Source organism: Colius striatus, chromosome 14 (genome assembly GCF_028858725.1).
Source record: "Colius striatus isolate bColStr4 chromosome 14, bColStr4.1.hap1, whole genome shotgun sequence".
Classification (NCBI taxonomy): Eukaryota; Metazoa; Chordata; class Aves; order Coliiformes; family Coliidae; genus Colius; species Colius striatus.
Window position 1 is genome coordinate 21,452,046 of NC_084772.1, and position 23,860 is coordinate 21,475,905.

Genomic DNA, 23,860 nt, shown 5'->3' on the forward strand with positions numbered 1-23,860 from the left:
ACAAAAAACAAAACAAAACGAGGAAAAAAAAAACAAAACAAAAACCAAAAATAAAATATATAAACCACGTGGATTTTACTCCATTTAAAAACACAGTTGGCAAAGTCCTTTCCCTCTGCGCCGCCGTGTCCCCGCCGGCCGTGCCGCCCCGTGCCACCCCAGCCCCCGCGCCGCGGAGCCGCCGCTGCTCTCTGCTCTCTCCTCTCTCTTTGCTTTTCTCTTCTCTTGGTGGGGTTTTCTTTTTTTGTCTTTTTTTTCCTTTGTTTTTTCTTTTTTTTGGGTTTTTGTGGTTTTTTTATTTAGACATACCCGGGATGGAACGAGAAACTCAAACCCCCACCCCCCTCCCCTCCCGCCCTCCCCTGCCCACCCCGCCACGCTTTCCTACTGCAGCTTCTCCCCGGGGGTGGGGGCGGGGGAGATCCGCGACCGGTGGGAAACAGAGCTGGAAATCACGGTGTGTTCACAAGTACATGAATCACGTGGGTTGCTGGCCCCGCTCAGCAGCTTCTGCAACACGCACAACTCGGTGTCCTTGGCCTCCTCCCTCCACGCCTGTGCCAGTCTCTGGGCCGGCGGGTGCTGGCTGCCTCCCCGCCTGGGCAGGGGAAGCGCGGCGGCCGCGCTGGCCGGGAGCTGCGGTCGGGCCGGGAGCCAGGGACGCCTCGTGAAGAAAGTGCAAGTATTTATTTTTCTTATTGTTTTGTTTCTCTGCCGATAGCTGCTTCCTCCTCCTCTGACCAGGGATTCATCAGCAAGCGGTAAGGGTGAATGTGAGCTCGACCGCCCGACCTCGGAGGGCTCCCGTCCTTGCCAGTTTTCAGTGATGTCTCCTGGTTTGGAACTGTCATGCCGGCAAGAGCACAAAGTCATCGTTCACGTCGACCATTGGCACATAGAACGAGGGCACCTCGTTCACGCAGAGGGATTTGTGCCCCGCGGGGTCCAGCTCCTGCACCTTCAGCTGCCACTCCATCCTTTGCACCGCGTTCAAGGCGGCGGCTTCGTGCTGCTGTCGCATGAGCAGGCACGTCTGCAGCGGGGAGAGAAAAGCGGGCGGAGGTGAGGGGGGAGCGTGGAGGGGGCAGGAAGGGCCCCGCTGGCAGGACCCAGGCACCGGCAGCCGTTGTGATGGGCAGGGCAAAGGGTGCCACGTGCATCCCCACAGCAGCCCGGTCCCAGAGGGAGTGGGGTCAAACCCAGAAGGTCTGGTGGGCGGCTTTCTGAGGCTCAAAAGCACTCAGCCCCTGCCAGCAGCCCTGGGCTGCTCAAGAACAGGGTCCTGCTCCCTCTGTGCCACCAGCTGAAGGTGCCATCATCCCTGCTCCCTGCCATGCCCGTTTGCCACCCAGAGCACTCTGCAGATCACCGCACGGCCTCCAACTACTTTGCAGCTTGCCCTGGTTTGGAGCTTGCTGCAGTGTGTTGCTGGCAAAGAGCGGGCCCCGAGGGCTGAACTGCCTGGGTGAACTCCAGCCCATATGGCATGGAGCAGAGTCCCAGCCAGCCAGGCAGCCCCAATGTGTTTCCATCCCACATTTGGAACCCGAGGCAGCAGCCCCCAGCTCTGCCGTGCTGCACCCCGAGCTGCCTCCGTGCCCAGACCACCTCAGGACGTGGCTCCCGGCAGCTCTGGAAACCACAGAGGCAGCTTCCAGGCTGGGACCCCTCTCAGGAACCTCCCCCCAGCAGGACACAGAGCAGCAGTGCCCACGTGCCACCTCTCACCTTCATCCGATCGTACTTGTCATCCACGTCCTGCAGCCAGGAAATGAACTGTCGCGCGTTGAAACGGTCCCTGACCGATTTGTTTTCATCTCCCTGAGCGAAAGACAGCAAAAGTGAATTACAGAGTGGAACACATCACCCACGATGTGAGAGAGCTCACTGCTGCCAGCTGCTCCAGCAGCCCTTTGCCAGGGGCTTCAGCCTCAGGGATGTGCACGTCCTTGGCTGGGAAGTGCCAGGGGAGAGCATCAGGGCTCCTGCATCCAAACAGCCGGTCATGAGCCCCGGCCCTGAGCACGAGCCCTCCTGCACTGCACAGGCTGCTCAAACCAGACACGGTTCCCCCTTCTCTGGCATAGACTGAGGTGAAATGGAAGGAAGAAACGGCTGTTTCTTGTGGGCTGTCAGAGACAGCCTGGCTCTTTCAAAGCCACTATTCAGCCACAAATCAATTCAATGGCTCTCTCCCCTTCCTTCAACAGGAAAAGACACCCCAGAGTGCAGTAAAATAAACCTTTCAAGTGTGCAGATGGGCCTGATGGAGAAGGAAGGCAGAGGGTCCTGAGACTCCCTAATAAACCGGGGCCACCTCTGCTCCTAAGAGACCCAATGCTCCCTGCCTGCCCACGTTCCTGGATGCATTTCCTCCCCCAGCACACACGTGGGTTATCCCAGAATCCACAGCACCAGCCAGAGTCAGATCAGGCAACCTGGGCAGGTGCTGGGGAGGGCTCCTGCAGTGTGTCCCGCAGCTGTGTGCTGCAGTGGGCGAGAGGCCCCTGAGCAGGGGGAGCGCTGGTACCTCCTTCCCTCCCTCCACAACAGCACAACTCCCCGGCCCAGGGTCTCGCACAGCACCTGAGCTATCTCTTCACCACCCAGATGGACACTGACCTGATTTTCTAGAGGCATGTTATAGACCTCGGAGTCCAGCAGCATGGTGCAGGCACTGAAGGGCACAGCCTGGTTGGCAATAGTCCTTGCTGCCCGACAGTGAACTCTCAGGATCTCCTGCTCGCAGGAGACGATCAGCTTCTCCTGAGGAAGAGCAAAGGAAGCGGTGAGCGTGGCAGCCCATGTCCCCACGGAGCAGGCTGGGGCCCTCTGCCCCGGCAGGGGCTGCCCTGGGGGCTCCCTTACCCGCTCGATGCTGTGCTGGAGCCGCAGCTTCCCCCGGACGGCTTCCTGCTGCTTGAAGAGCTCCTTCAGAGGCTCCGCGAGCGACGGCGGCGGCGCGATCTGCGGGTGCACGGCAGCGGGGTCAGAGCCAGCACAGCCCTGGGGCTGCCTGCTCCCCTCACCCCCACCACACACAGCCCTGCCCAGGGTACCGCCAGTAGCCAAAATGCCCCTTGGCATTTCCCCAGCAGGCATGGGACAAGGTCCTGCCAGTGCTCAGAGCACAGCAAGGGGTGGGACAAGAAGGAAAGAGGCACCCAGTGCTGAGTCGAGCTCAGTCTGAGCTGAAATTGCCCCGCAGGCTGCAAGGGCCGTTTGTAAAGGGGCCTCTGGCAACACTGCTGCAGAAACAGCAGCCTCAGGAAGGTGCCTGCAGCCTGCCCTGCCCTGTGCTGTTCTGGGGGGCAGAGCCCGAGCTGCAGAGCAGAGAGGCAGGTAGCTCCTGCTCGGCCTGGGAGGGCAGGAGCAGATGTGAGCAGAGACACAGTCAGTCCCTCACCCTGCCTGCAGCAGGGAACCAAGCCTGACATGGCCAGGTACATCGACCTGCCGCCTCTGGGCTGGATCCTGGATTTCCTGCCTGCAGCATTAAGTTCATTGATGCATTTGCATTGGCGAGTCCATTTGTGCAGCACAGCAGTGAAACACAGGCCCCGCTGCCCAGGAGCCAGGGCTGTCGGCCAGACAGCAGAGCTCAGGAAGACGAAGGCAGGAGCTAAGAGCCATCTTTTTCCTCCAGTCTTCCAGGTTCTTTATCCAATCACTATTCTGCTTGTGAAAGCAGTTTTGCCCGAGAGTCTCTAAACCCAGCGGATTCACACAGACTTGCTCTAAAGCCTAAACAAATCTCAGGTTCCTGAGCACAGCCCAAGGTCTCCTCTGGAAAACCCGAGTGTCCCTGAGGGTGCACCCATCAGGCAGCCCCCCACTTACCCGGACTCTGCTGTCACAAGCACGTCCTCCAAGGTGGCTAAAGCCAGGGCTGGGGCATCACCACCACCGTGAGGCGTGCAGGGGACAGCCTGGCCGCCCCTGGAGCAGCGAGGGAGGGGACAGAAGGTGACTCACCACTGGGATATGGAGCTTGCTCAGAGGCTTGCCATCCAGCAGGTAGGAGCCCGTGTAGGTGACGTATTCGGCGTAGCACTGCGGAGCCTGGGGGGTGATGTAGCAGAGGATTTTCCGCTTCTCTTCGATCTTTTTCCTGATCTGGAGGTACTCAAAGTAGGGGTTGGACCTGTCGCTGTGGTAAGGTTCGATGTCGTCCAGTTTTATGGCGTCTACGATAGCTGCCAGGGTTTGCTGTATCATCTCCCTCGTCTGCTGGGTGGACGTGTTGATCTGCTGCTGCAGCTGCTGGTTGGAGCGCTGGAAGCGGCGCTTGCGCGGGTGCTGAGCCTGGGAATCGTCCTCCTCAGTGATGCGGCCCTTGGCACGCGTGGCGGGCGCCGGCGCCGCGGGAAACTCCTTCTCAGAGGCGGCAGCGTTCTGCTTGTTTTGGTTGGCCAGCATCTGAGCCCGGTTCCTGGTAATCCGCTGAGGAATCTCTTCTATTTTGGGCGGTTTGGGAGCTTCTGCTACTGGCTTTTGTACCGGTTCGACGATTTCTGCCTGAGCGTTGGCCGGGGGCGCGTCGGCCTGGGAGGCCGCGGGCTGGGTCCCGGCACGCGCCGCGGCACCGTCTGGCGAAGCGCCGCCCTCGGCGGCCGCGGGCTGTGGGCAGCTCTGGGGGCCGCTCTCGGCCGCCGCGGCAGCAGGCGGCTCTTCGTGCACGGCCTCCACCTCTCTGCTCTCAGGCTGAGCGGGCTCGGACGGGGCCTGCTGGACAAGCTGCGCCTCCGCGTCCTCCGCTCCCTTCTCCTCCGCCACGTTCGGCGCTTCCGAGGCGGCCTCTTGAGCGGCCGCTTCTGGTTTCTGCTCCTCGGCCTGCGGCTCGGTCTCCGCGGGCAGGGCAGCGGCTGCCTGGCTGCCCGGCGGCTCCTCCGCCTCTGCCGCTGCCACGGCAGCTGCGCTCGCCTTCAGGACCCCGGCGCTCGGCTCCGAAGCCGCCGCCGCCGCGCTTTCCTCCGGAGCCTCCGCCTCCGTCACCTCGGCCTCTGCCACGTCCTTGGGTTGGAGCGGCAGCTCCGGCAGCGAGAAGGGGCCGAGGTCCAGGTCATCTTCCGTGTTGGTGAAGGGATCGGGCCACGTCACGGCCTCGTCCGTGCTCGCGGGCGCAGCGCCGTTGTTCTCCAAGTAGCTGCTTTCTGTGGCGCTGACGACTTCTGCCTGAGGTTCTGCTGGCATACAAGGGGGCTCTGGAGGTATCTCAGGGGCTTCTTCTGGGAGAGGTTTGCAGTTAGTGAAGAAGGTGTCTAACCTAGTAGGGGACATGTATGGAGTCTGCTCTTCGGCACTGGCCATTTCTCCTGGAACCGCTTCCTCAGCATCCTCCTTGACCTCGTCCAGCCCCGGTTCGGACACCGTCAGAGGGTAAGATATGGGAGAGACGGGGTAGGAAGTATCTGTGGGAATGAAGGCTACTGGTGTAGGGTGAATGGGCTCTAGGGAACAGAGCGGAGGTTTGGGGGACTCGGAAAACCTCTGGGGAGACTTCATCAGAAGCTCTGAGCCCACGGCCCAGCTGACAGCGTGCTCTGCTGGGTTACCCATCAGGCTGGCAGGCACAGCGGCCTCGGGGTTCCTGGGAGGAGGGTTATCCCAGTCCACGCTGGCTTGCTCTGGCATGCCCGAACCGAAATGGTTTTCCTCAATGGGCGCTAAGTAGGTGGGTTCCGGCGGCATGATGGAGGCGGTGGCTTGCTGCTCTTCCGTGGTGTCCAGGGGCATGCCAAGGTCGGGGGGAAGAGCACTTTCCACCGAAGGAGCCAGCAACTCGTCTCTGTGCGACGGGGAGGATTTGGCTTGTAAACCAGAAAAGACACTTTCGGGCGACTGCGTGACCCCGCTGACGGCCCCTGGAGCGCAGTGCAAAGCTTCCACCTTGGGCGACGAGACCCCGTAATCGGGCGAGTAATACCCAGGGGATAAGCACTGGAACTTCTCCGTGGGAACAGAAGGAATGGGAACCTTCTCCTCCATTAAATGCTGCACGGGGGAGTCGTAATTTGACGTGGCCGGGACGCTTTGCTGCCTGAAAAACTTCTCTCCGACGCTGAATTCCTCTTCGGGTGCCCTTCTGATATCCACCGAGATGGAACGGTAGAGGTTGGTGGAGGGGATGGTCCGAGTGGGGGTCTGGCTCGGGTTCTCGGGGAGCCCGCCGGAGACGTTGGCGTATCTGTCGAAGAAGGAGGGGGAGCAGGCGTTCATGGACATGGTGGAGATGGGCAGCGAGTGCTGCGAGTCCGCGCACTCGAACATCAGGTCCGTGTAGTCTTCGTTGCTGCACGAGGGAGTCCTGGGCGTCTGCATCACCTCCTCGTAGCTGGGGCAAGAGACGACGGAGGCCGGCGTCGGGACCCCTGTGGGCCGGTTCTGGTCCGGCCTGGGGGAGGCCGGCAGGATCTCCTTCAGCTGGGGACCCGTTATCCAGTCCTTGGAGTCCGTGCCGACAGCAGGCTGGGCCTTGTTCTCCGGCGACAGGATGGGAGTCAGCGGGCCCAGCTCTTTCAGCTTCTTGTCCTTGAGCTGAGTATCCAGCACCAACGGCTTCTTCGCCGCCAGATCCAGACTCCTCTTGCGCACGTCCTCCGAGCTTTTAAGCTTGTCCTTTAACTTGGGATCTCCGGACCGGTGCCTCATTTTCTCCATCTGCTTCATTCTCTCTTTGTGCCTTTTGTGGCGCTCCTCGATCTCCAGGTCCTTCTGGCTCAGCATCCTCTCGAAGCTGGTCATCATCAAGTCCCCATCTCCCAGCAGCTTCTCCCTCGGCCTGGCGTCCTTCTTGCCGCTGTCTTTGGAAAGGGTGATTTTCTCATTCCCGTTGCTTATTTTTATCGACTCCGATTTCTCTTTCTCCTGGTTCTCCTTGAGCTTCTCCTTCAGCTTGCTCTCGCCGAACTTGAGGTTGTCCTCCTTTGATTTGTCCTTAAAGGCGGTGACCTGAGGACTGTCCTTGTCTTTAAGCATTGACTTTGGCTCGTCTTTGTGATGTTTGAAGAAACCGTCTGCGTGTTTGTCTCTGTGCTTTTCCTTTTCCTCCTTCCACTTCTCCTTGTGTTTATCGCGCTTCTTCTTCTCTTTAGCTGTGTTGACGGCGCTGGAGCTGTAGCTCTTCTCCTTCTCTGCCTTCTTTGACAGTTCTCTTTCAGAGTCGTTTTTATCCTTCTTCTCAGAAAACAAGTAATCGATGTTCTTCTCCGGCTCCTCGTCAGGCTCTGCCTTCACGAAGGACGCGCCGAAAGCCTCCCCATCCACGGAGAAATCCTTTTCATAGTGAGTGGAATCCTTTCTGCCGCTGGAGTCTTTGAATTCTTCTGTTTTGTCCTTTTTCTCTGTCTTCTCCTTCTTGGCTTTTTCCTTCTCGTGACTCTTCTTGGACGAAGATGAGGAATGTCTGTGTCTCTCCTTCTCCTTGAGTTTGTCCTGCAGGCAGGGTAAAGGGAGAGAGTCCTTAAACTTCTCTTCGGCGGCGTCGGCAAGGGAGAGGTTAGAAGACTCGAAGAGGCTGGTGAGTCCCGGCTCTTGCCCTCGGTCTGTGAAGCTGTCGGAAGAGATCTCGCTGATTTTGTCATTGGAGTCGTCTCTGTAGTCGTTCAGAGCCTCCTCCTCCAACTTCTCCAGCAGGCTCTTCTCCGACTCCCCTCCTTTCGACGACTTCTTCTCTTTGGAATGCTCTTTATCTGGCTTCTCCTTATGTTTGCTTTTCACCTTGTCGTCACTGGCGTGTTTCTTTTCGACCTTTTCCGGGAGCTTTTGCTTGTTTTTCTTCTCTTGAGTGGAATCTATGGACGTCCTGTCCTTCCTGTCCTTGTACTTCTCGCTGGAGTCTTTATCCTTCTTCTCTTTGTGTTTTTCAAAGGAGCTCTTGTCCTTCTTCTCCTTCCCGCCGTCCGATGTTCCCTTGTCCTTCTTCTTCTCCTTGGAATCCTTCTCCTTCTGCTTCTCCCCCGAGTGCTGCCGGTCGGAGGAGTACTTGCGGTGCTTGTCGGGGTACGGCTCCTTCTCAGCGGCCGCGCCGTCGTCCTTCTCCTGCAGACTGTCCAGACGGTGCATCTCGCTCCCCGCCGAGTCGCCCACTTTGAACCCGGCCAGGCTGTAGTCGTCCCTCTCGTCCTCGCTCTCGTCCGTGAAGATGTCAGCGATGCTGTACCAGCTCTTCTCCTTCCCCTTCTTCTCCTCCTTCTTCTCGGAGAAGTCCTCTCGATCCACGGAGAAGCTTTTCTCTTTCTTCTCTTTCACCTGGTCGAAGGAACTCTTCCTCTCTTTGTCTTTGCCGTGCGGCTCTTTGTACTTCTCTTTAGCTTCCTTCTTCTCTTTGAAGCTCTTGTCCAGATCTTTGTCCTTCAGCATTTTCTCAGGAGCAGCCTTTTCGCTCTTCTCCTTGTCACCCTCTTTGGATTTTTCCTTGTACTTTTCCGGCTTCACCTTTTCCTTTTTTTCTTTGTCGGAAGCATCCTTCTTCTCCTTCTCCTTCCCGGAGTGGTGCCTCTCCCAGCTCTCCAGGCTTTTGCCACTGAACTCGGGCTCAGGCTTATCCTTGAAGAACGTTTCGCAGCCGTACTCTTTGAAGTCGTCTCGGTAGGGCTCCTCCTGCTTCGTCTTGGCATCTTTTCGCTCTTTGGAGCCCTCAGAGGAATCCTTTCTGTCTTTGTTGCTCTCGCCCGTATCTTTTTCTTTCCTCTCCTTGACGCTCTCTGCAGAGTCCTTCCTTTTCTTATCCTTTTCAGGCAAATAACCAGGAGTCACTTTGTGCCTGTCCGTTTGGTCCTTTTTCTTCTCGGAGCTTTTCTCCACGTAGTCCCTCTCTTTCTTCTTTAAGAAAGTGTCCTTTTCGGTCCGTTTCTCGTTGTATTCCTTCTTCTCCTTCGCTTTATTTTCCTTTTTCTTGTCTTTAACTTCCTCTTTCACGGGTTCTATGATCAGTTTGGCCACGGTGTCGTTCTTCATCTCCCTGAAGTCAGTCACTGGAGAATCCCAGCTATCTTCACCTTTGAAATCGAAGGACGAGTCAGAAGACAGGTCTGAAAACCACCTCTCTTGCTGATCATCCGAGAGGCTGAACTTTGTGTCCTCGCTTTCGGGGAACTGGGTTTTGTTATTGAACTCATCAAACCCAGACTCGTCCCGGTACAGTTTTTCCTTTTTGCATTTCTCTTTCTCCTCCTTGAAGGATTTCTCCTTCTCCAGTTTGGAGATCTTCTCCTCCTTCAGCTCGTTCTTCTTCTCGGACTTTGACTGCTTGTCCTTTGACTTCTTCTTCCTCTCCTCCTTGTGTATTCTCGGCTTCTCCTCTTTGGGAGACTTCTCCTTGGCGGGTTTCTCTTTTTCTGATTTGCTCAATCCTTCTCTGAAGGATTTGCTCATGTCTTTACTGCCATCTTTGACCTTTCTCAAAGATTTCTCCTCTTTCGAGGATTTCCCAGTCTCATCTTTAAACAACCACTCCTTCTCCTCCCCTTTGCCTTTGGGGAGCTTTTCCTCCTTCTTACCGTGTTCTCGCTCGTGCTTTAACACCTTCAACTTGTTTTCGACTGGATTTTCTGTCTCTACTATCAAGCCTTTCTCAGGCTTTTGTTTAGAGTCCTCAAACTCAAAGGGAAACGTTTTGATTACTTTGATGTCTTGGCTGACGGGACACTGCCCCTTCTCCTTGTTTTTATGTTTGTGTTTCGTTTTATGCTTTTTCACGACCTTCCCCTCCTTGTCCAGCTTTGGAATCGCTCCATCCACGTTGCTATGGAATGAATTCTTTTTCTCAGAAACAGCGTTGTGTGAGGTGTTTTTCTTTTTGTGCTCTGGTTTCTTCCTGACTGGCTTTAGCGACTCTAAGCTCGAGTCCTCGGACGAATAGTCTGACTCGCTCGTCAGCCTCGTCCTGGTGGAGTCCGATAAGGAACTGACGTCCGACCAAGCCGGAGAGGAGATGGTTTTCCAATTGTCCGTCCTCCAGTGCTTGGAGTGCTGTTCTGTGAGACTGGGGTTATGTTTCTGGGACGCTAAACTCCCGTGAGAAGAGGTCGATGAGGCAGACAGAGAGTTAAACAAGGAGGATTCCTTTAGCACTAGCCTGGAGTCCTTTACACAGCTAGAGCTCTGAAGAGAGTCTCTATCATCCTCCTCACTCTCCACGTTTTCACTCTCTGATTCAGAGGAACAAAACTTGTCATTTTTTTTGCCAAACCGAACCTCTTTGCTTTTCGCCTCCTTCTTCCGCTTCTTTTTTACTTTGCTTTTCTCTTTCTGGGGCTTGGTGCTGGCGGGCTCCCGGATCTTGCTGCTGGGCAGGATGGAGTGGCTGGACAGGCGCAGCTTCTCCCCCGTGCCCACAGCAACGCCGGTCTCCTCCTCGTCCGAGCTGTCCGACAGGATGCGGTGGGCAGCTTTCTTTGGTGTAATTGTGTTATTTTTAGTATAAGTTTTCACTTCCATTTTGGGTATGGAAATGAAACTGTTTGCTTTAGTCTCTTTTCTGTAATCCTTTTTCAGCAAATGTTTGTCGTCGACTGGCGGGACCCGGTCCTGCTCGTCGTCCTCATCAAATTCATACTCGTCCTTCACTGGGGTGATGGTTTTGGGGGGCTCCTGGGCCTTGGGCTTGTGTTTCAAACCCTTCTCAAACTCTGAGTCCGTGTTATTGCCATCAACGGAGCTGGAGGGAGCGAAGGAAGGGGCGTCCTCCTCTTCTGAGGTCTCTGCAGAGAGAGAAGGGTGTGTTAAGGGCTGTGAGGGGCTTCAGGGGGAGGAACACCGTCAGTCTGCTGCAGAGGGAACCCCTGCAAGGGGCTGTGCTGCCTGCTCGCCTCACTCAGCCTCTGCCAAGTGCTGAAAGCTCAAAAGACCAGGTTGGGAGGTCCTTTAGAAAGGAACAGCTATCCAAACTTGCTCAGGGCCTTCCCCAAAACAACATCCTGGGCGTTGGCGAGAGAAGAACCCAGAGTGCACCCAGCCAAGGCCACCGCTCCTCACAAGCCCCTGGAGCTCTGGCCAGCAGCACCTCAAACCTGCAAGTGATCTCAATGTGGGCTTCCAGGGCAAACAGCCCCCAGGGGTAAAGGCTGGTAGTTATGTTTGAAGTTGGGTTATGGCTACAGATGGACTCCTGAGCGTGGCAGCAGCATGCAGATAGTCTGACGAGAGTCTAACTCCACTGTGCTCTTAAGGCCTCTGCGTTAATAGACAGCTGCAGGCCACAACCACCACTCCCACGTTCACACAAAGGTGAGTCTCACCTGTTGAGCTCTCTTCGCTGGAGGGGTACGTGGTCTTCCCCAGGAGCAGATTCACCATGGTGGGAGAATTAGCTACTTTCAGAGGCGTCTCGCCCTTCCTGTTGCTTTGATGAGGATTCCCTCCATAATGTAACAACAACTTCACCACCTGAAAGCAGAAATCGAGACGTGAAGGCGCTCGGGGTGTTTCATTCCAGGCTTCTTGTACAGCTTTGACCTCTGACTAGGAGGGAGATGTCCTGAGGCTGGAGCGCAGCCTGTCCTTGGCACACGCCTTACGGTACCAACAGTCACCGGTGAGAAGGGAGTCAAAAACCCAGCAACACAGACCAACTTGGGCAGGAGAGAAGAGGGAAGAAGGAGGCAGGAATCCACACTCCCTCCCTCTGAAGCAGCTGAAGAATGAACTACCCCTCTGCACGGGGGAATGCCAAGGAAAACGCTGGGGCAGGGAAATTCACTACCGGCAGCAAATGACAATGAATCAACCAGAACCTGTGTCTTTGCACAGCTGGCTGCCTGGAGCACAAGGAGAAAAACAACCCCACAAGTCATTTAAAAACTCAGCCAGGAAATGCAGCAAAGACCAACCTTGAAGTGGCCGTTGTTGGCTGCGTCGTGCAGGGGGGTGTCGTCGTCCAAGCCCTTCGTGTTGACCTCGGCGCCCGCAGCCAGCAGCTGCTTTGCCACGTCGTAGTAACCCCGGTTGCATGCCTCGTGCAGCGCCGTCCAGCCTGCGGGCAAACACACGTCCAGAGCTCCCACACTGCCGCCACCCAGCAGCTGGGGGCAGGGAGCACCAGCTGCTGTCCCCAGGGCATGGGGGTGTTGGTGTGTGAAGGGGCTTTGTGGCTCCCATGGCCGAGGAGATGGTCTCGTTTGCCCAGCTCCCCATGGCAGAGCAGAAGGAACCCTGCAGCTCTGCCTTCCTACTCTGACCAGGCAGCAGCTACATCAATGCTGCTTTTCCCTCTGCTCAGTAACGTGCTGCAGGCAGTCTCTCTGCCAGAACGGACACAGCCCCAGGAAATGGAATGGCAGAGTTTTTTATGTAGGAAATGAAGAGAATTACTGATGCTGTGTAAGAGACAGGTCAAATCCTTTCCCCTTCCAACTGCTCTGTAAGGGAAACGCTGCTGCCCAGACCAGGACTGAGCTCTGAACTGCAGATATGGCTCTGAAACATCCCACACACAGACCTCACAAACATCTTCTGTGTGCTCTCCTAAGTAAGCCAGCCATGCTGCTGCTAAACAGGCCCCCGGCTCGGGGACAAACCAAACAGCAGGTCTCCACAGTAACAGTGGCTCTAGTTCTCAAACAAACCCTCTGAAGAACACAGAATGAAATAGTTTATCGTGTTCAAACAGACTATTGTTAAGCAGGAGCTGTTTTGAAGCTTCCCAGCCAACGTGTGTGGCTCCTGGAGCACTTTGCTGATAGCGCCGTGGGAGCTCATCCCGTTACCTTCACTTGGAGCCTTCCAAAGGGGCACCTGCGGCCAGAATTAATCACAACTGATACCTCAGTCTGGCACTGATTTGATCTCACAGGCAGAGGAACATGTGTCTCTATTTATAGCCCCCAAATCGTGTGAAGAGAAGAGCCGAGAGCCAAGCGAAGCTCTGGGCCGTGCTGGGTGGAGGAAGGCTGCCTCACCCTCCTGCAGCCCTGGCTCTGTTATCGCCCCACCACAGCACTCGGGGCTCATCCCATCCCAGGCTCCTCTCCCCAGCCCCGCCACGAGAAGCAGGAGCTTGGCTGAGCAGGAGCATGAGGAGGAGCTGCTCCTCAGCTGAGGCTGAGGACAGCTGGTGTTTCCAGCTGGGAGCCTGACCTTACCCCCTAGGTTCAGCACCTAAACCCAAACCCCAGCACGCTATGGGCATCAGCCTCTCGTCTCTGGAGCGATGACTTCACAAACCCACGCTCCTCAGGACTTTTGTGCACGTCATTTCTTACATTTCAAGTACATTAAAAAAATAGAGCCAAACCAGTCCACTTCCCTTTGCAAATCCCCCTCCAGGCTTCCAAGATGGCACCTGTGAGGAAGGGCAGAAGAAAACGGACCAGAGGGTCAGAGTTTCAGTGGAGCCACAGCAGCCCTGGATTCCCAGGGAGCAAGGCCAGCCCAGCGTCTCCTCTCTGCACACGAGCAGACAGGACAGCCTGGGAATTCAGTTCCCAAACTCCAGCCAGGGAACTGGTGTTTCTCAGGGGTTTATTATTTTGACACATCTTTTTTCAAGTACAGCAAGACTTTTTCTCTCCCCAGTGGACAAAACCATTCTTCTTGGTTCATCCTCTTTTTGCAAGGAGCAAACGCATGGTACAAAGAAACTGCTTTCTCTGGTGGGAGCCACTCCCAGAGGTGGAACGTGAGGGCAGGTGGGAAGAAGTTGGTGCCCCCGGGCTGCCCCAGAGGGCTGGGTACCTGCAAAGTCTTTCACATTGACGTCTGCACCCTCGATGATGAGCTCCTTGATGCGCCGGGCATCTCCTCGGATGGCAGCTCGATGCAGCCGAGTCTCTCCTCGCTCGTTTCTCTTATTTACTTTATCTTTGGTTTTGGAGGCAGAGTTAGGAGTTCCCTTCTGACAAACTGTAGACTGAGAGGGATGCTTTGGTGTTGTGTCAACTGTAGGGAGGAAAGAGAGTCACCAACAGCAATTCCAAGGAGGCCCCAAGCCCTTAGAGGGAGCTCGTGTAACACGTTTCATCTCGCCTCTCCCTGAAACCCGAACCAGAAGGCACTGAAAGGCAAAGCCAGCGCTGGGAAGACAGAGGAAAGCCTGTGTGTACAACACAGATACGAACTGCAGGCTGCCAAAGCCAGAACTGCAGTCCTTGCAAAGACTGCAGGCGACTCTGTGACTCAGGAACACACAATACTGCTTCTTACCCTAAAACCCCGTTTCCTAAGGGAAGTGGCCTTTAATCAAGCACACATGAGGCTTGACAATCTCAGGCTGCACAGCTCCTGGGAGAACATCTGATTGCTCTGAACACTACACAGCTTTTCTGCCTTTAATTTTTTTCCCCTAAGTGAACAGCAACACGAGCAGCTGGATTCGTGTGAACAACAGCCGAGTGCGTGGCTGAGAGCTGCAGCGTGTGTGCAGGATGCAGAGGTGTGTGTGCAGATAGCACAGCGCCTCCGAACCCTGGGGGGTCGTGTATGCAACACAGCAACGTTACTGAAACACAAAATCCGTGGTAAACACGTTCCAGCTGCTCCACATCTCAAGTTACAGCTGCAGTGGTTACACGTCTCAGCCCTCTCCACAAGAAGAAATGTTAAAAACCTCACAGAAGATGGTATTTTAACTGCACTCACAATGCTCCTGAGTGAGCCTGGCCTGGATTTGGCCCCTGGGCATCTCCTGGAGAAGGATGTGCAACCACAGGCGCCCATGAACCCTGGAAGCAGCCACTGCCCGGAGGCCCCTGCAGAACCCCGCGGGAGCACGCGTCCGCTACGCTGCCCCCGTGTCCCACAGCCCCCTGCCCACACCCCTGAGCCCTCCCTGGCTCTCACCTGGGCTGTTTGCAGACTCTTCTGCTGTCATCTGCATGAGGAGAGCGACCTGCTGGCGCTCGGACAGCGGGTAGCCGGCGCGGATCCCCGACAGGCCCATCCCGAAGAGCAAACCGGGCTTCCTGGTGGCGGGCTCCTTTTTAATCCTCTTCCGCTCGGGACCCTGCTTTTCTGTGGTGGAAGAGACACAGCAGCGTGAGCTGGGAATGCTGCTGGAGCTGAAACCCCTGACTGTGTCTGAGCAAGGTGCTAACAGCTCTTTCACAGCGTGAGAAGCCCGTGGTGAAGGATGAGCAGCCTCTACCTGGGGCAGCTGCCCAGGCTGCTCCTGCTGCCCACCGGCTCCTCTGACAGCCTCTCCCAGCACAGGTCTCTACCAGTTCTCCCCCACCATCAAACACCAGAGGGAGGGAGTGGGTCCTTCATGGGGCCACTGCCAGTACTGTGCCTTCTGCCATCTTGCTCCTAGGAGCCTCCATTTCATGCCATGGTGCTTAGAAGAGTGTTTGCAGCCTCACACCACACCACAGCATGGATTGAACTGGAGGCATCTAAAGAATCAACAAAGAGTGCTAATGAGATACAGGCTGACAGCTCAGAAACGTTGCCATCTCACACCCTCACCACCGTGACAGCAAGGACTCATTGCCCCAGGGAGCACTGGCCTGGCCCCGTGGCTGCTTCCAGCCCTCTGCAGAGCACACACCTGCACTGGGGCCAGTGGCTGCTTGACCACATCTACTCCTGCACCCCTCCCAAAAAACCCCAAACAGGCAGAAGGGGAGGAAGAAATCCTCGTGTCCAGTTTGTCATCCCCCAAATCCCAGCTTGACACTCAAGTGTCCTAAATCACCCAGCCTCAAAGGCAGCTCCTGCTGAGGGGCTGAGCGAGCACAACCGCCTCTGAAGCTGGTATTTGCTGCTGGCGTGTCGTGTCCTCAAGAAGGAGACAAAAGCCCAGCCTCTCCCTGCACCTCCAGCCTTGCTCCCAGCACCCACACAGCAGCCTGCTGCGAGCTGGTGAGAACTGGACCCCGTTGAGCATTGTGCAACTGGCTGCCTCCCTCCCTGCACGCCTCAGCCCTGGAGAAGCCTGGCTCCAGCAGCCTCTCTGGAGCCGTTTGCCAGCTTTCTTTATGCAAGCACCGATGCCTTTCCCACGCGAGCAGAGTCAGCAGCCCTTCCCCTGCCCTTCTGCTTCGCTTGCTGGCTGATGCCACACAGCCACGGCCCCAGTGCAGGGACACACTCACAGAACAAAGTCTCAAGATGCCAATTCAGGAAACAAAAGCTAAGTTTCCTTTCATGGAGCCAGTGAAGCAACAGAGACAGTATCCACGTCAGAGGCACGACTGAGGTGCTGAGGGCCATGGGTTAGTGCTGGGCTTGGCTATGTGAGGGGAGGGCTTGGACTTAAAGGTCTTTTCCAACCGAAATGATTCTGTGACTCTATCTGCAGAGCAGCATGGCAGCTCCGTGCCAGCAGCCAGGCTGCATCCCTCCTACCAGGCAACTGTCCTAAACCCACAGGGAAGTCGAAGGAAGAGACAGTGCGTGCGAGAGGAGAATCCAACTTTGCTCACGCCTGTTTCTAAGCACTGACAGTTTGTTTCTCTCCAGGGTAACTGCAGGCTCCTGCTGCATGCTGAGGGAGAGCCAGTGACGCCCTCAGCAGCCAGAGCTGTGGGAGTTATCACACAGAGGTGAGCAGGGCCCCGGCCTCACACCACACACTCCAGCACCAGTCTGAACCAAGGCCGCTCGATGCTGCTGGAGGAACAGGAGCAGGGAAAGCCCTCGCTGCATCCCTGACATCAGGCAAAGACTCTGCACAGATGAGCTGTTCAAAGCCTCCACACAACCAGCAGCTCCATTCCCAAACTGCTTGTGTTTGCTTTGCCACAGAGAGAATCCCACCCCAGGCTTTGGAGCACACAGTAGACGCTTCCCAATGAAAAGTGGTTTTGACTTGCACAGCCACCAGCCCCTGGGTCCTGCTGGCGCTGAGCCATCCTCACCAGGACGCTGCCAGAGGCTGCAGAGGAACCGAGGGCTTATTCCTCACAGCAGGTACCTGCTCCCTCAAAGAGGAACCTGGAGCCCTTCCACGGGCCGACCACGCTGCCGTACAGCACGGCAGGTCTCACAGCGAGGTGGCATGGGCAAGGGCACAGGCAGGGGCTCTCTTCTGCTCCAATGTCTGACCCTAAAGATGCCTTTTATTTTGCAGGGGATATTCTGAGAATCCCAGAAAGCATTAGAGGGATGAGACAAGGAGGTGTGCAAACAAGTAAATGTCTGGTCACAGTCTCCAAGAAACAGGGCTCCAACTGCCAGCAGCCAGGGAGGGGAAATCCCATCATGTAACCCTGCAGCATCTGCCTGGTCCCCAGCAGGGTGGACGGGTTTAGCTCAGCCATCAGACTCTGTGCTGCAGCACAGGCTTCCTCCTTCATTCACCAAACTGCCAGTGAAGTGAAAGTCTCTGGCAGACGAGGGCAGCAGCGGGTGAGGGATGTCTCTGCTGCTCCAGCCCGATTCATGCTGCCTGCATCTCCCAGCCTCCCTCGGCTCAGGCAGCTCCAAAAACCTTTTCCCCACACCACAGACAAAGGCACCATCCTCTGCTGCTCTCCTGCTGCAAAGGCCTCACCCAGAGCAGATGATTTCCATCAGCCCCTGGCACCTGGGATACCCTACACTGAAAAAATAACAACTCCATACCCGGGAACCTCTCCAGCCAGACAGCATGGGCCACCCCTCTTCAAACACAAGCCCTGGAAATACATTTGCACATTGAAGGAGAATCCTCCAAAGCCACATTTCGGTCACCCTGGCAGCTGTAACAGAGCTAAAGATGAAATCAGATCACAGAAAGCGGGTAGGTTTTTTCACGGCTTAAAATAAAACTAACTCAATGTGCTTAGGCAAGAAACCAGCTCAGTGGGGGCAGCTCCAGGAGCCACAGCACTGAGCAGCACGTCCCACCAGCCCCCCAGCACAGGGACACCTGATCTGCACAGGCAGCACCTTCCTGCTCTTCCTCAGGCTCTGGAGCTGCTATTGGAAGCAGGTTTGTCAAATGCCACCAGCCAGACCCAGCTTCCCCCCACGCCTCAGCCCAACAGGCAGCTCCCAGAGCACGAAGGTGCAGGAAGGTGCTCAGGGGATCTCACACCTCGGGCAGTGTCTGTGAGGCCTGAGCCATGCAGGAGGGCTGTAGGTGGCAGAGGGCTGCTCCATGTGCATGGAGCCACAGTCAGCACGGGAACACTGTCATTAATATCACCCTGCTGCAGGTTGTCAGCGGGAGCCCGTGATTTGCACAAATTGATTACCGAGTCCAACAGAAACCCCCTAAACTCCTATTAATTCTGCAATTGCAGAAATTTCCTCCTCCACAGAACATTTAACATTAAAAAGCATGTGATCAACAAGATAAAAATAAATGGGAAAGTGCCTGGTGTGCTCTCGCCCGCTGTGGTGAGGCAGCTGAGGGCCGGCGGAGGCTGCCCGGGCCCGGAGCACACCCAGCCCTGCTCTTCACTTCCCTGCCCCGCAGCCAAGGGATTTCTCCCTCTGGTGCTGCCCTGAGGCCTCCCCGGTGGAAGGCAGCAGAGAAACGCAGCAGCACCCCCTCTGCAGTCAGAGCCTCGGCTGCCGCAGCGCAGGGGTTAATCTGGCTGCTGTGAGCGTTCGGGGGGAAGTAGGTCGCCGGCTGCGCTTCCTGCGCCGGTTGCATAAGGAGCAGGGCAGGGCTGGGCTGTGCACGGCAGCCAGGGCTCCCCGTGGCACGAGGGGCTGCAGCAGTGGGGCCTGGCCATGGGTCTGAACTGGGAGCTGGAGGATGGAGCGGGAGCTCCTCCCGGCCACGCGTGCCCTGGGGCTAGCAGCCACCCGAGCGTGGGGAAGGCTCTGGGCTGGCTTCCCCAGCCCTGGCTGCTCCCAGGCTAATGGAGCTGCACCTGTGTTGTAGTTCAATCCAAAACACTTCACTGAGAATCTGGTTTTCAGCAGGTTTAAAGGGGGCACCTGCTTGGCAATCTCTGCTCGACAGCATCGAGCGCCACTGGCTCGCTCTGGCTGCTCCTCCTCTAATGAACTGCTCTGCTCTCACACCTCACAGCAACCCCAGCAAACGAGGAGCAACACTCGCAGTGGGCAAGTACCTCAGCAAACAGGAGGAAAGGTTATGTTGCACTATAACCCCTTTAGCGAGGCTGCACGCCCGCCAGAGACAAGGGGGCGTGAGGGCAAGGGCTCCCCTGCTACCTCACCAGAGATGGTGGCTGGAGGCTGATGGCAGCGGGAAGGCTGGGCACAGCGACCCAGCAGCGCCGAGCACCCGCCTGGCACCGGCCACACCTCCACTCAGCTATTTTTAAAGCAGCTCGTTTGCTTTAAAATGAGCTTCAACCTTCTGCAAACCTCCAGAGCAAAAGCTTCAGCCGGTGCTGCCGTGGTTTAATTTGGGGATCCTGCTTGGCTCTTCCCTCACGCTGACGCCAGCGGGAACTGCGTGCGCGAGCTTAAAGGGGAAAGCGGGACCTGAGCAGAGCCGGGACACTGCTGCTCCTGTGACTGTGCTGAGCCCCAGAGGCTCGCAGGAAGGGGCAGCTTCCCAGTACAAAGGGGGTCGAGCATTAGGCTAATCGTGCCCAGATTAGACTTGGGGTCATGTGGTGTTCATGCTGCAGCAATGGGGAGCACAAATCCGTGGAGGTCCCGGGGTGATCACACACGGCAGCGCGGAGCACAGCTCCCCACCAGCACACAGCTCCCCACCAGCACACAGCTCCTCATGAGCACACAGCTCCACACCAGCACACATCTCACCAGCACACAGCTCCCCACCAGCACACAGCTCCTCACCAGCACACAGCTCCACACCAGCACACATCTCACCAGCACACAGCTCCCCACCAGCACACAGCTCCTCACCAGCACACAGCTCCTCACCAGCACACAGCTCCACACCAGCACACATCTCACCAGCACACAGCTCCACACCAGCACACATCTCACCAGCACACAGCTCCCCACCAGCACACAGCTCCTCACCAGCACACAGCTCCTCACCAGCATACAGCTCCTCACCAGCACACAGCTCCTCACCAGCACACAGCTCCTCACCAGCACACAGCTCCACACCAGCACACATCTCACCAGCACACAGCTCCCCACCAGCACACAGCTCCCCACCAGCACACAGCTCCTCACCAGCACACAGCTCCACACCAGCACACATCTCACCAGCACACAGCTCCCCACCAGCACACAGCTCCTCACCAGCACACAGCTCCTCACCAGCACACAGCTCCTCACCAGCATACAGCTCCTCACCAGCACACAGCTCCACACCAGCACACATCTCACCAGCACACAGCTCCACACCAGCACACATCTCACCAGCACACAGCTCCACACCAGCACACATCTCACCAGCACACAGCTCCTCACCAGCACACAGCTCCTCACCAGCACACAGCTCCACACCAGCACACAGCTCCCCACGAGCAGGTCGTACCCTGTAACGCAGAAAGCATGTGTTTCAGCCGCTCTGACATGACCACACACGCTCACACGGTGCTGCCCGGAGGAAAAATACCATTTCCAAATAAGCAGCTCGTGCTGGAGACCTCGGCTCTGCGCAGAGCACGCGGCTGCTGGCTGGCCCCCGAGTCCGGCTTCTCAGAGGTGTATTTGCAGAGCAAGCACACAAACAAAAGATCAATAAGAATAAATTAGAGCGGCACAGACAGCAGCAGAGACTGCATTGCACCCCCGAGAGACTGCACAAGCCTCTGCTTTCCCCAGCCACAGCCTAGCACGCCCAGGAGTGACTCATTTGCGCTGCACAAGTTGGAGGGCATAAAACGTTTCGGAGCGTGTCAGCTCCAAGCAGGGGAAAAGCAGGTTCGACCTGCGCGGCTGCCGACACGTGCTCGCAGGGCAGCCGGGGCTGCGGGCCTGCTGAAGGACAGCGAGGATGGGTTGCAAGGTTTGCTTCGTGGGCACCCCAGGATGTGAGGGCAGAGCACAGCGTGGGAGGGAAGGTGTGGAGGCGGCGGCGCGGGAGGGGCAGCGGGCTGAGTGCGGCAGCGGCGCCGAACGCAAAGCAGCGCAAGGTCACGGGCTGATAAACAAGAGAGGGCAGTGGGGCAGCAGGATGGAAGCCAGAAGGCAAAGCTGCAACGAGTGCAGAGAGGAGGGCAGGCAGGGCTCTGGCATCACTGCGTGGAGACCACCACAAAGCAGAGCTGCACCTGTGGGGCGCTGCAGGGAGGAGGAGCACCAGGATTCACTGGCGCTGCAGAGCCAGCAGTGCACACGGACTGGGGGGCAGAGATGGGAGATCATCTGGCTAAGCAGCCAAAGGAAAGCAGGTGCTGAAAAAGGAAACCCAGGAGGAAAGGGAGAGGAAATGCTGTAGCAGGGTCTGCTTTGGCAGAGCCATGAGGAGGGAGCCCTGAGCCGCTCCTGTGTGGTGCTGAGCTGTTTCTGAACACAAAGGATGGAGAGGGGCCAGAGCCTCATCCTGCACAGATAAGTGGAAAGGATGGTGAAGACGTGGGCTTCGACAGGCAGGGGCACAGGGGAGGTGCTGGTGGGAGGAAGAAGCCCATTTATAACCACTTCAGGTCACTGTGCACAGAGCTGAGCCCGCTGTCCTCACCCCTGACCCTGGCTCCCTGGGGACAGAGGAGCCACAGGCCCTGACCCCAGGAGCTGCAATACTTTTAAAAGCATCATTCAGCTAGAGAGGCTCAGTGCAGTGTGACAGCCTGTGATCCCAACACAGGCATCTTCCCTCCACTTACAGGACAGACAACACACTTGTGCAGAGATGTGTGAATGCATCTTCTCACCAGGGTGGCCACTGGCTACCGGAGTGCTGTGAGGAAGGAAGCCAGAGGCTTCCATCAGCAACAACCATCTCCACGTTCAATGCAAAGAACTCTGAAAGAGACCAATTTTCAGGAGCAAACCTTCCATTTCCCACAAACCAGAAAGAGCTGGAGGAGGGGGGACGGGGAGGAAGGCTCTGCACAGCCACTGAGCCAGCCCTCCCTCCCGGGAGATGGGGGCAGGACGCTCTGCAGACAGCGCTGATAAAAGCTGTTGTATTAAGCAAAAAGCCATCATTGATAGATTTTTTGGTTCACAGAGACCCAGCACACTGCAACCTCTCACGCTGCATGTTAAGGAGGTGATGCAGGGGGGGAAGGAGGGAGATTTATGGCAGCTCCCATCATAAAACGACCTGCTTTTCCTCACAGCACTTCCCAGATGGCTGATGCACACGGGGAGTTTCTAAGGGTGATCTGAAGGCTGGTGTTTGCCAGTCCCTCCGCACTGTACCGGCATTATGGAGCCCAGCTAGAAAGGGAGAAGCTCCCACATTCACTCTCTGCCTGGTTGCTAGGTGAGAACAGTTTCTCGACTATTTTAGTAAAAGGACTGAAATTATAGCAGCAAAGAAAGAGCCACTGCAGCAGAGCCCCCGAGTCCCCCAGCTGCAGGCAGCAGAGCGCAGCCAGCCACGGAACACACACACAAATAACAGCTCCGGCCCCAGATGCAGCTCTGACTAAGCCAGCAATTTGCTTCTCACGGGTTCCTTTGCCAGCCTCACAACTTGTGACCAAGGAGCCTGTTCCCATGCAGTGTCGCTCCAAACCCTCGCAGGCATTAGGCAACCCGAGGGCCAGCTCCAGGAGGGGACTGTGGTGAACGTCACCTGATCCATGAGTGTTTTCTGACCCAGGAATTAGCGTCACCTAACATACTTGTGGGATTAGTGTGAAGGAGGCTCTGAAGCAGCAGCAGTTTTAAGCTCTGAGGGCAGCTCCTGCTGACTGTACTCACACTAAACCTGGGCCACTGGCAGCAACTCCTCAGCTGCCCTCGAGCCCCTGGGCTCCCAGACAGTGCTCTGGGGCACAAGGATCAGCTCAGAAGGTTGCCTGGGGTTCTCTGTTCTGCTCCAAAAAGCAAAACCCTCCTGTGCCCAGGTGGAGCCTTGGGGCGAGGGCTCAGGTGCTCTGCAGAGGGGTTGGGGCACCCACAGCACTCTCAGCTGTGGCTGCTCCAGGGGTTTGGCTGCTTGTTAAACAAATGCATTGTGAGGTCCAGAGAAATCATGGGGGCTGCAACATGAAACCTCAGCAACCTGCTGTCTGCTTGGGAAATGACCTCAGGGTGAGGAAGCTGCTGGATACCCTAAATCATAGAATCACACAGTTGTTTAGGTTGTTAAAGCCCCTGAGGCTGCTGGAGTCCCTCACACTGAAGAGGTTTCTCCTTGTGCTTCTTTGGAACCTTGCACCCATTGCCCCTTGTCCTATCACTGGCCATCACTGAGAACAGCCTGTCTCCATCCTCCTGACACCCACCCTGTATGGATTTGAAGCACGAATGAGGCCACCCCTCAGGCTCCCATGCCTCTGCTTTTCAGAGTAGATTTATTTAAGCCTGAGTATTATTTAGCAATGGCAGGGTTTGGACATGATCTGGACAAAACTGAGCTTCTCTCTTACCAACCACACACAAAACCAGCCCTTGAGACTCTGCACAAGCCCCAGGAGCAGCAGTGGAACTCAAGGGGCTCAAAAGCTGAGGCACAAAAAGCCTGCAGCTACCCTGCAAAGGCAAAGCAATTCCTCACTTCTCATGAGTGAATCCTCAGAGGAAACAGATCTTCTGCACCCAGGGAGGTGACGGGGCACCCAGCCCTGCTGCAGACCCGCAGGTTTGAGCCAGCTTTCCTTGGGCCTTTCCTGCTCCCAGGGAGAGCTCTCAGAGGCCACAGGGCCTCACAGGGCTTGGAGATCTGTACTAAGCCCCAACCCTCTCCCATGACGACTCGATGCCTGGGAGCCACAGCCCCGCCTCGGGCCGAGGGACTGGAGCGAGAGCCTGACATGCAGCTGCGGAGAGCGCCTGCGGCACGCGGGGACACCGTGGGCCCTGCGCACCCGCCGCGGCACACGAGGCACAGCTCCGGAACGGCCTCTGGTGCGAAGCGCTGCCGAGGCGGGGAGCGCCGGGCCCGGTGCCGCTGCCGTTGAGTCAGCCGTGA

General features: G+C 56.8%; 1 protein-coding gene across 4 annotated transcripts in view; it reads right to left on the reverse strand.

Annotated features, from left to right (window-relative positions):
• Positions 1–346: 346 nt before the first annotated feature.
• ANKRD11 (ankyrin repeat domain containing 11) overlaps positions 347–23,860 on the reverse strand; it is a 144,599-nt gene continuing 121,085 nt past the window's right edge. For all 4 annotated transcript variants that reach the window (XM_062007811.1, XM_062007812.1, XM_062007814.1 and 1 more), the window contains exons 5-13: positions 14,779–14,949; positions 13,675–13,878; positions 11,832–11,974; positions 11,241–11,388; positions 3,976–10,703; positions 2,869–2,967; positions 2,623–2,766; positions 1,729–1,821; positions 347–1,033 (exon numbers count right to left, since the gene is read on the reverse strand). In XM_062007811.1, the coding sequence (XP_061863795.1) occupies positions 848–1,033; positions 1,729–1,821; positions 2,623–2,766; positions 2,869–2,967; positions 3,976–10,703; positions 11,241–11,388; positions 11,832–11,974; positions 13,675–13,878; positions 14,779–14,949 (7,916 nt within the window). In that variant the 3' untranslated portion in view covers positions 347–847. The remainder of the gene's footprint in view (positions 1,034–1,728; positions 1,822–2,622; positions 2,767–2,868; positions 2,968–3,975; positions 10,704–11,240; positions 11,389–11,831; positions 11,975–13,674; positions 13,879–14,778; positions 14,950–23,860) is intronic.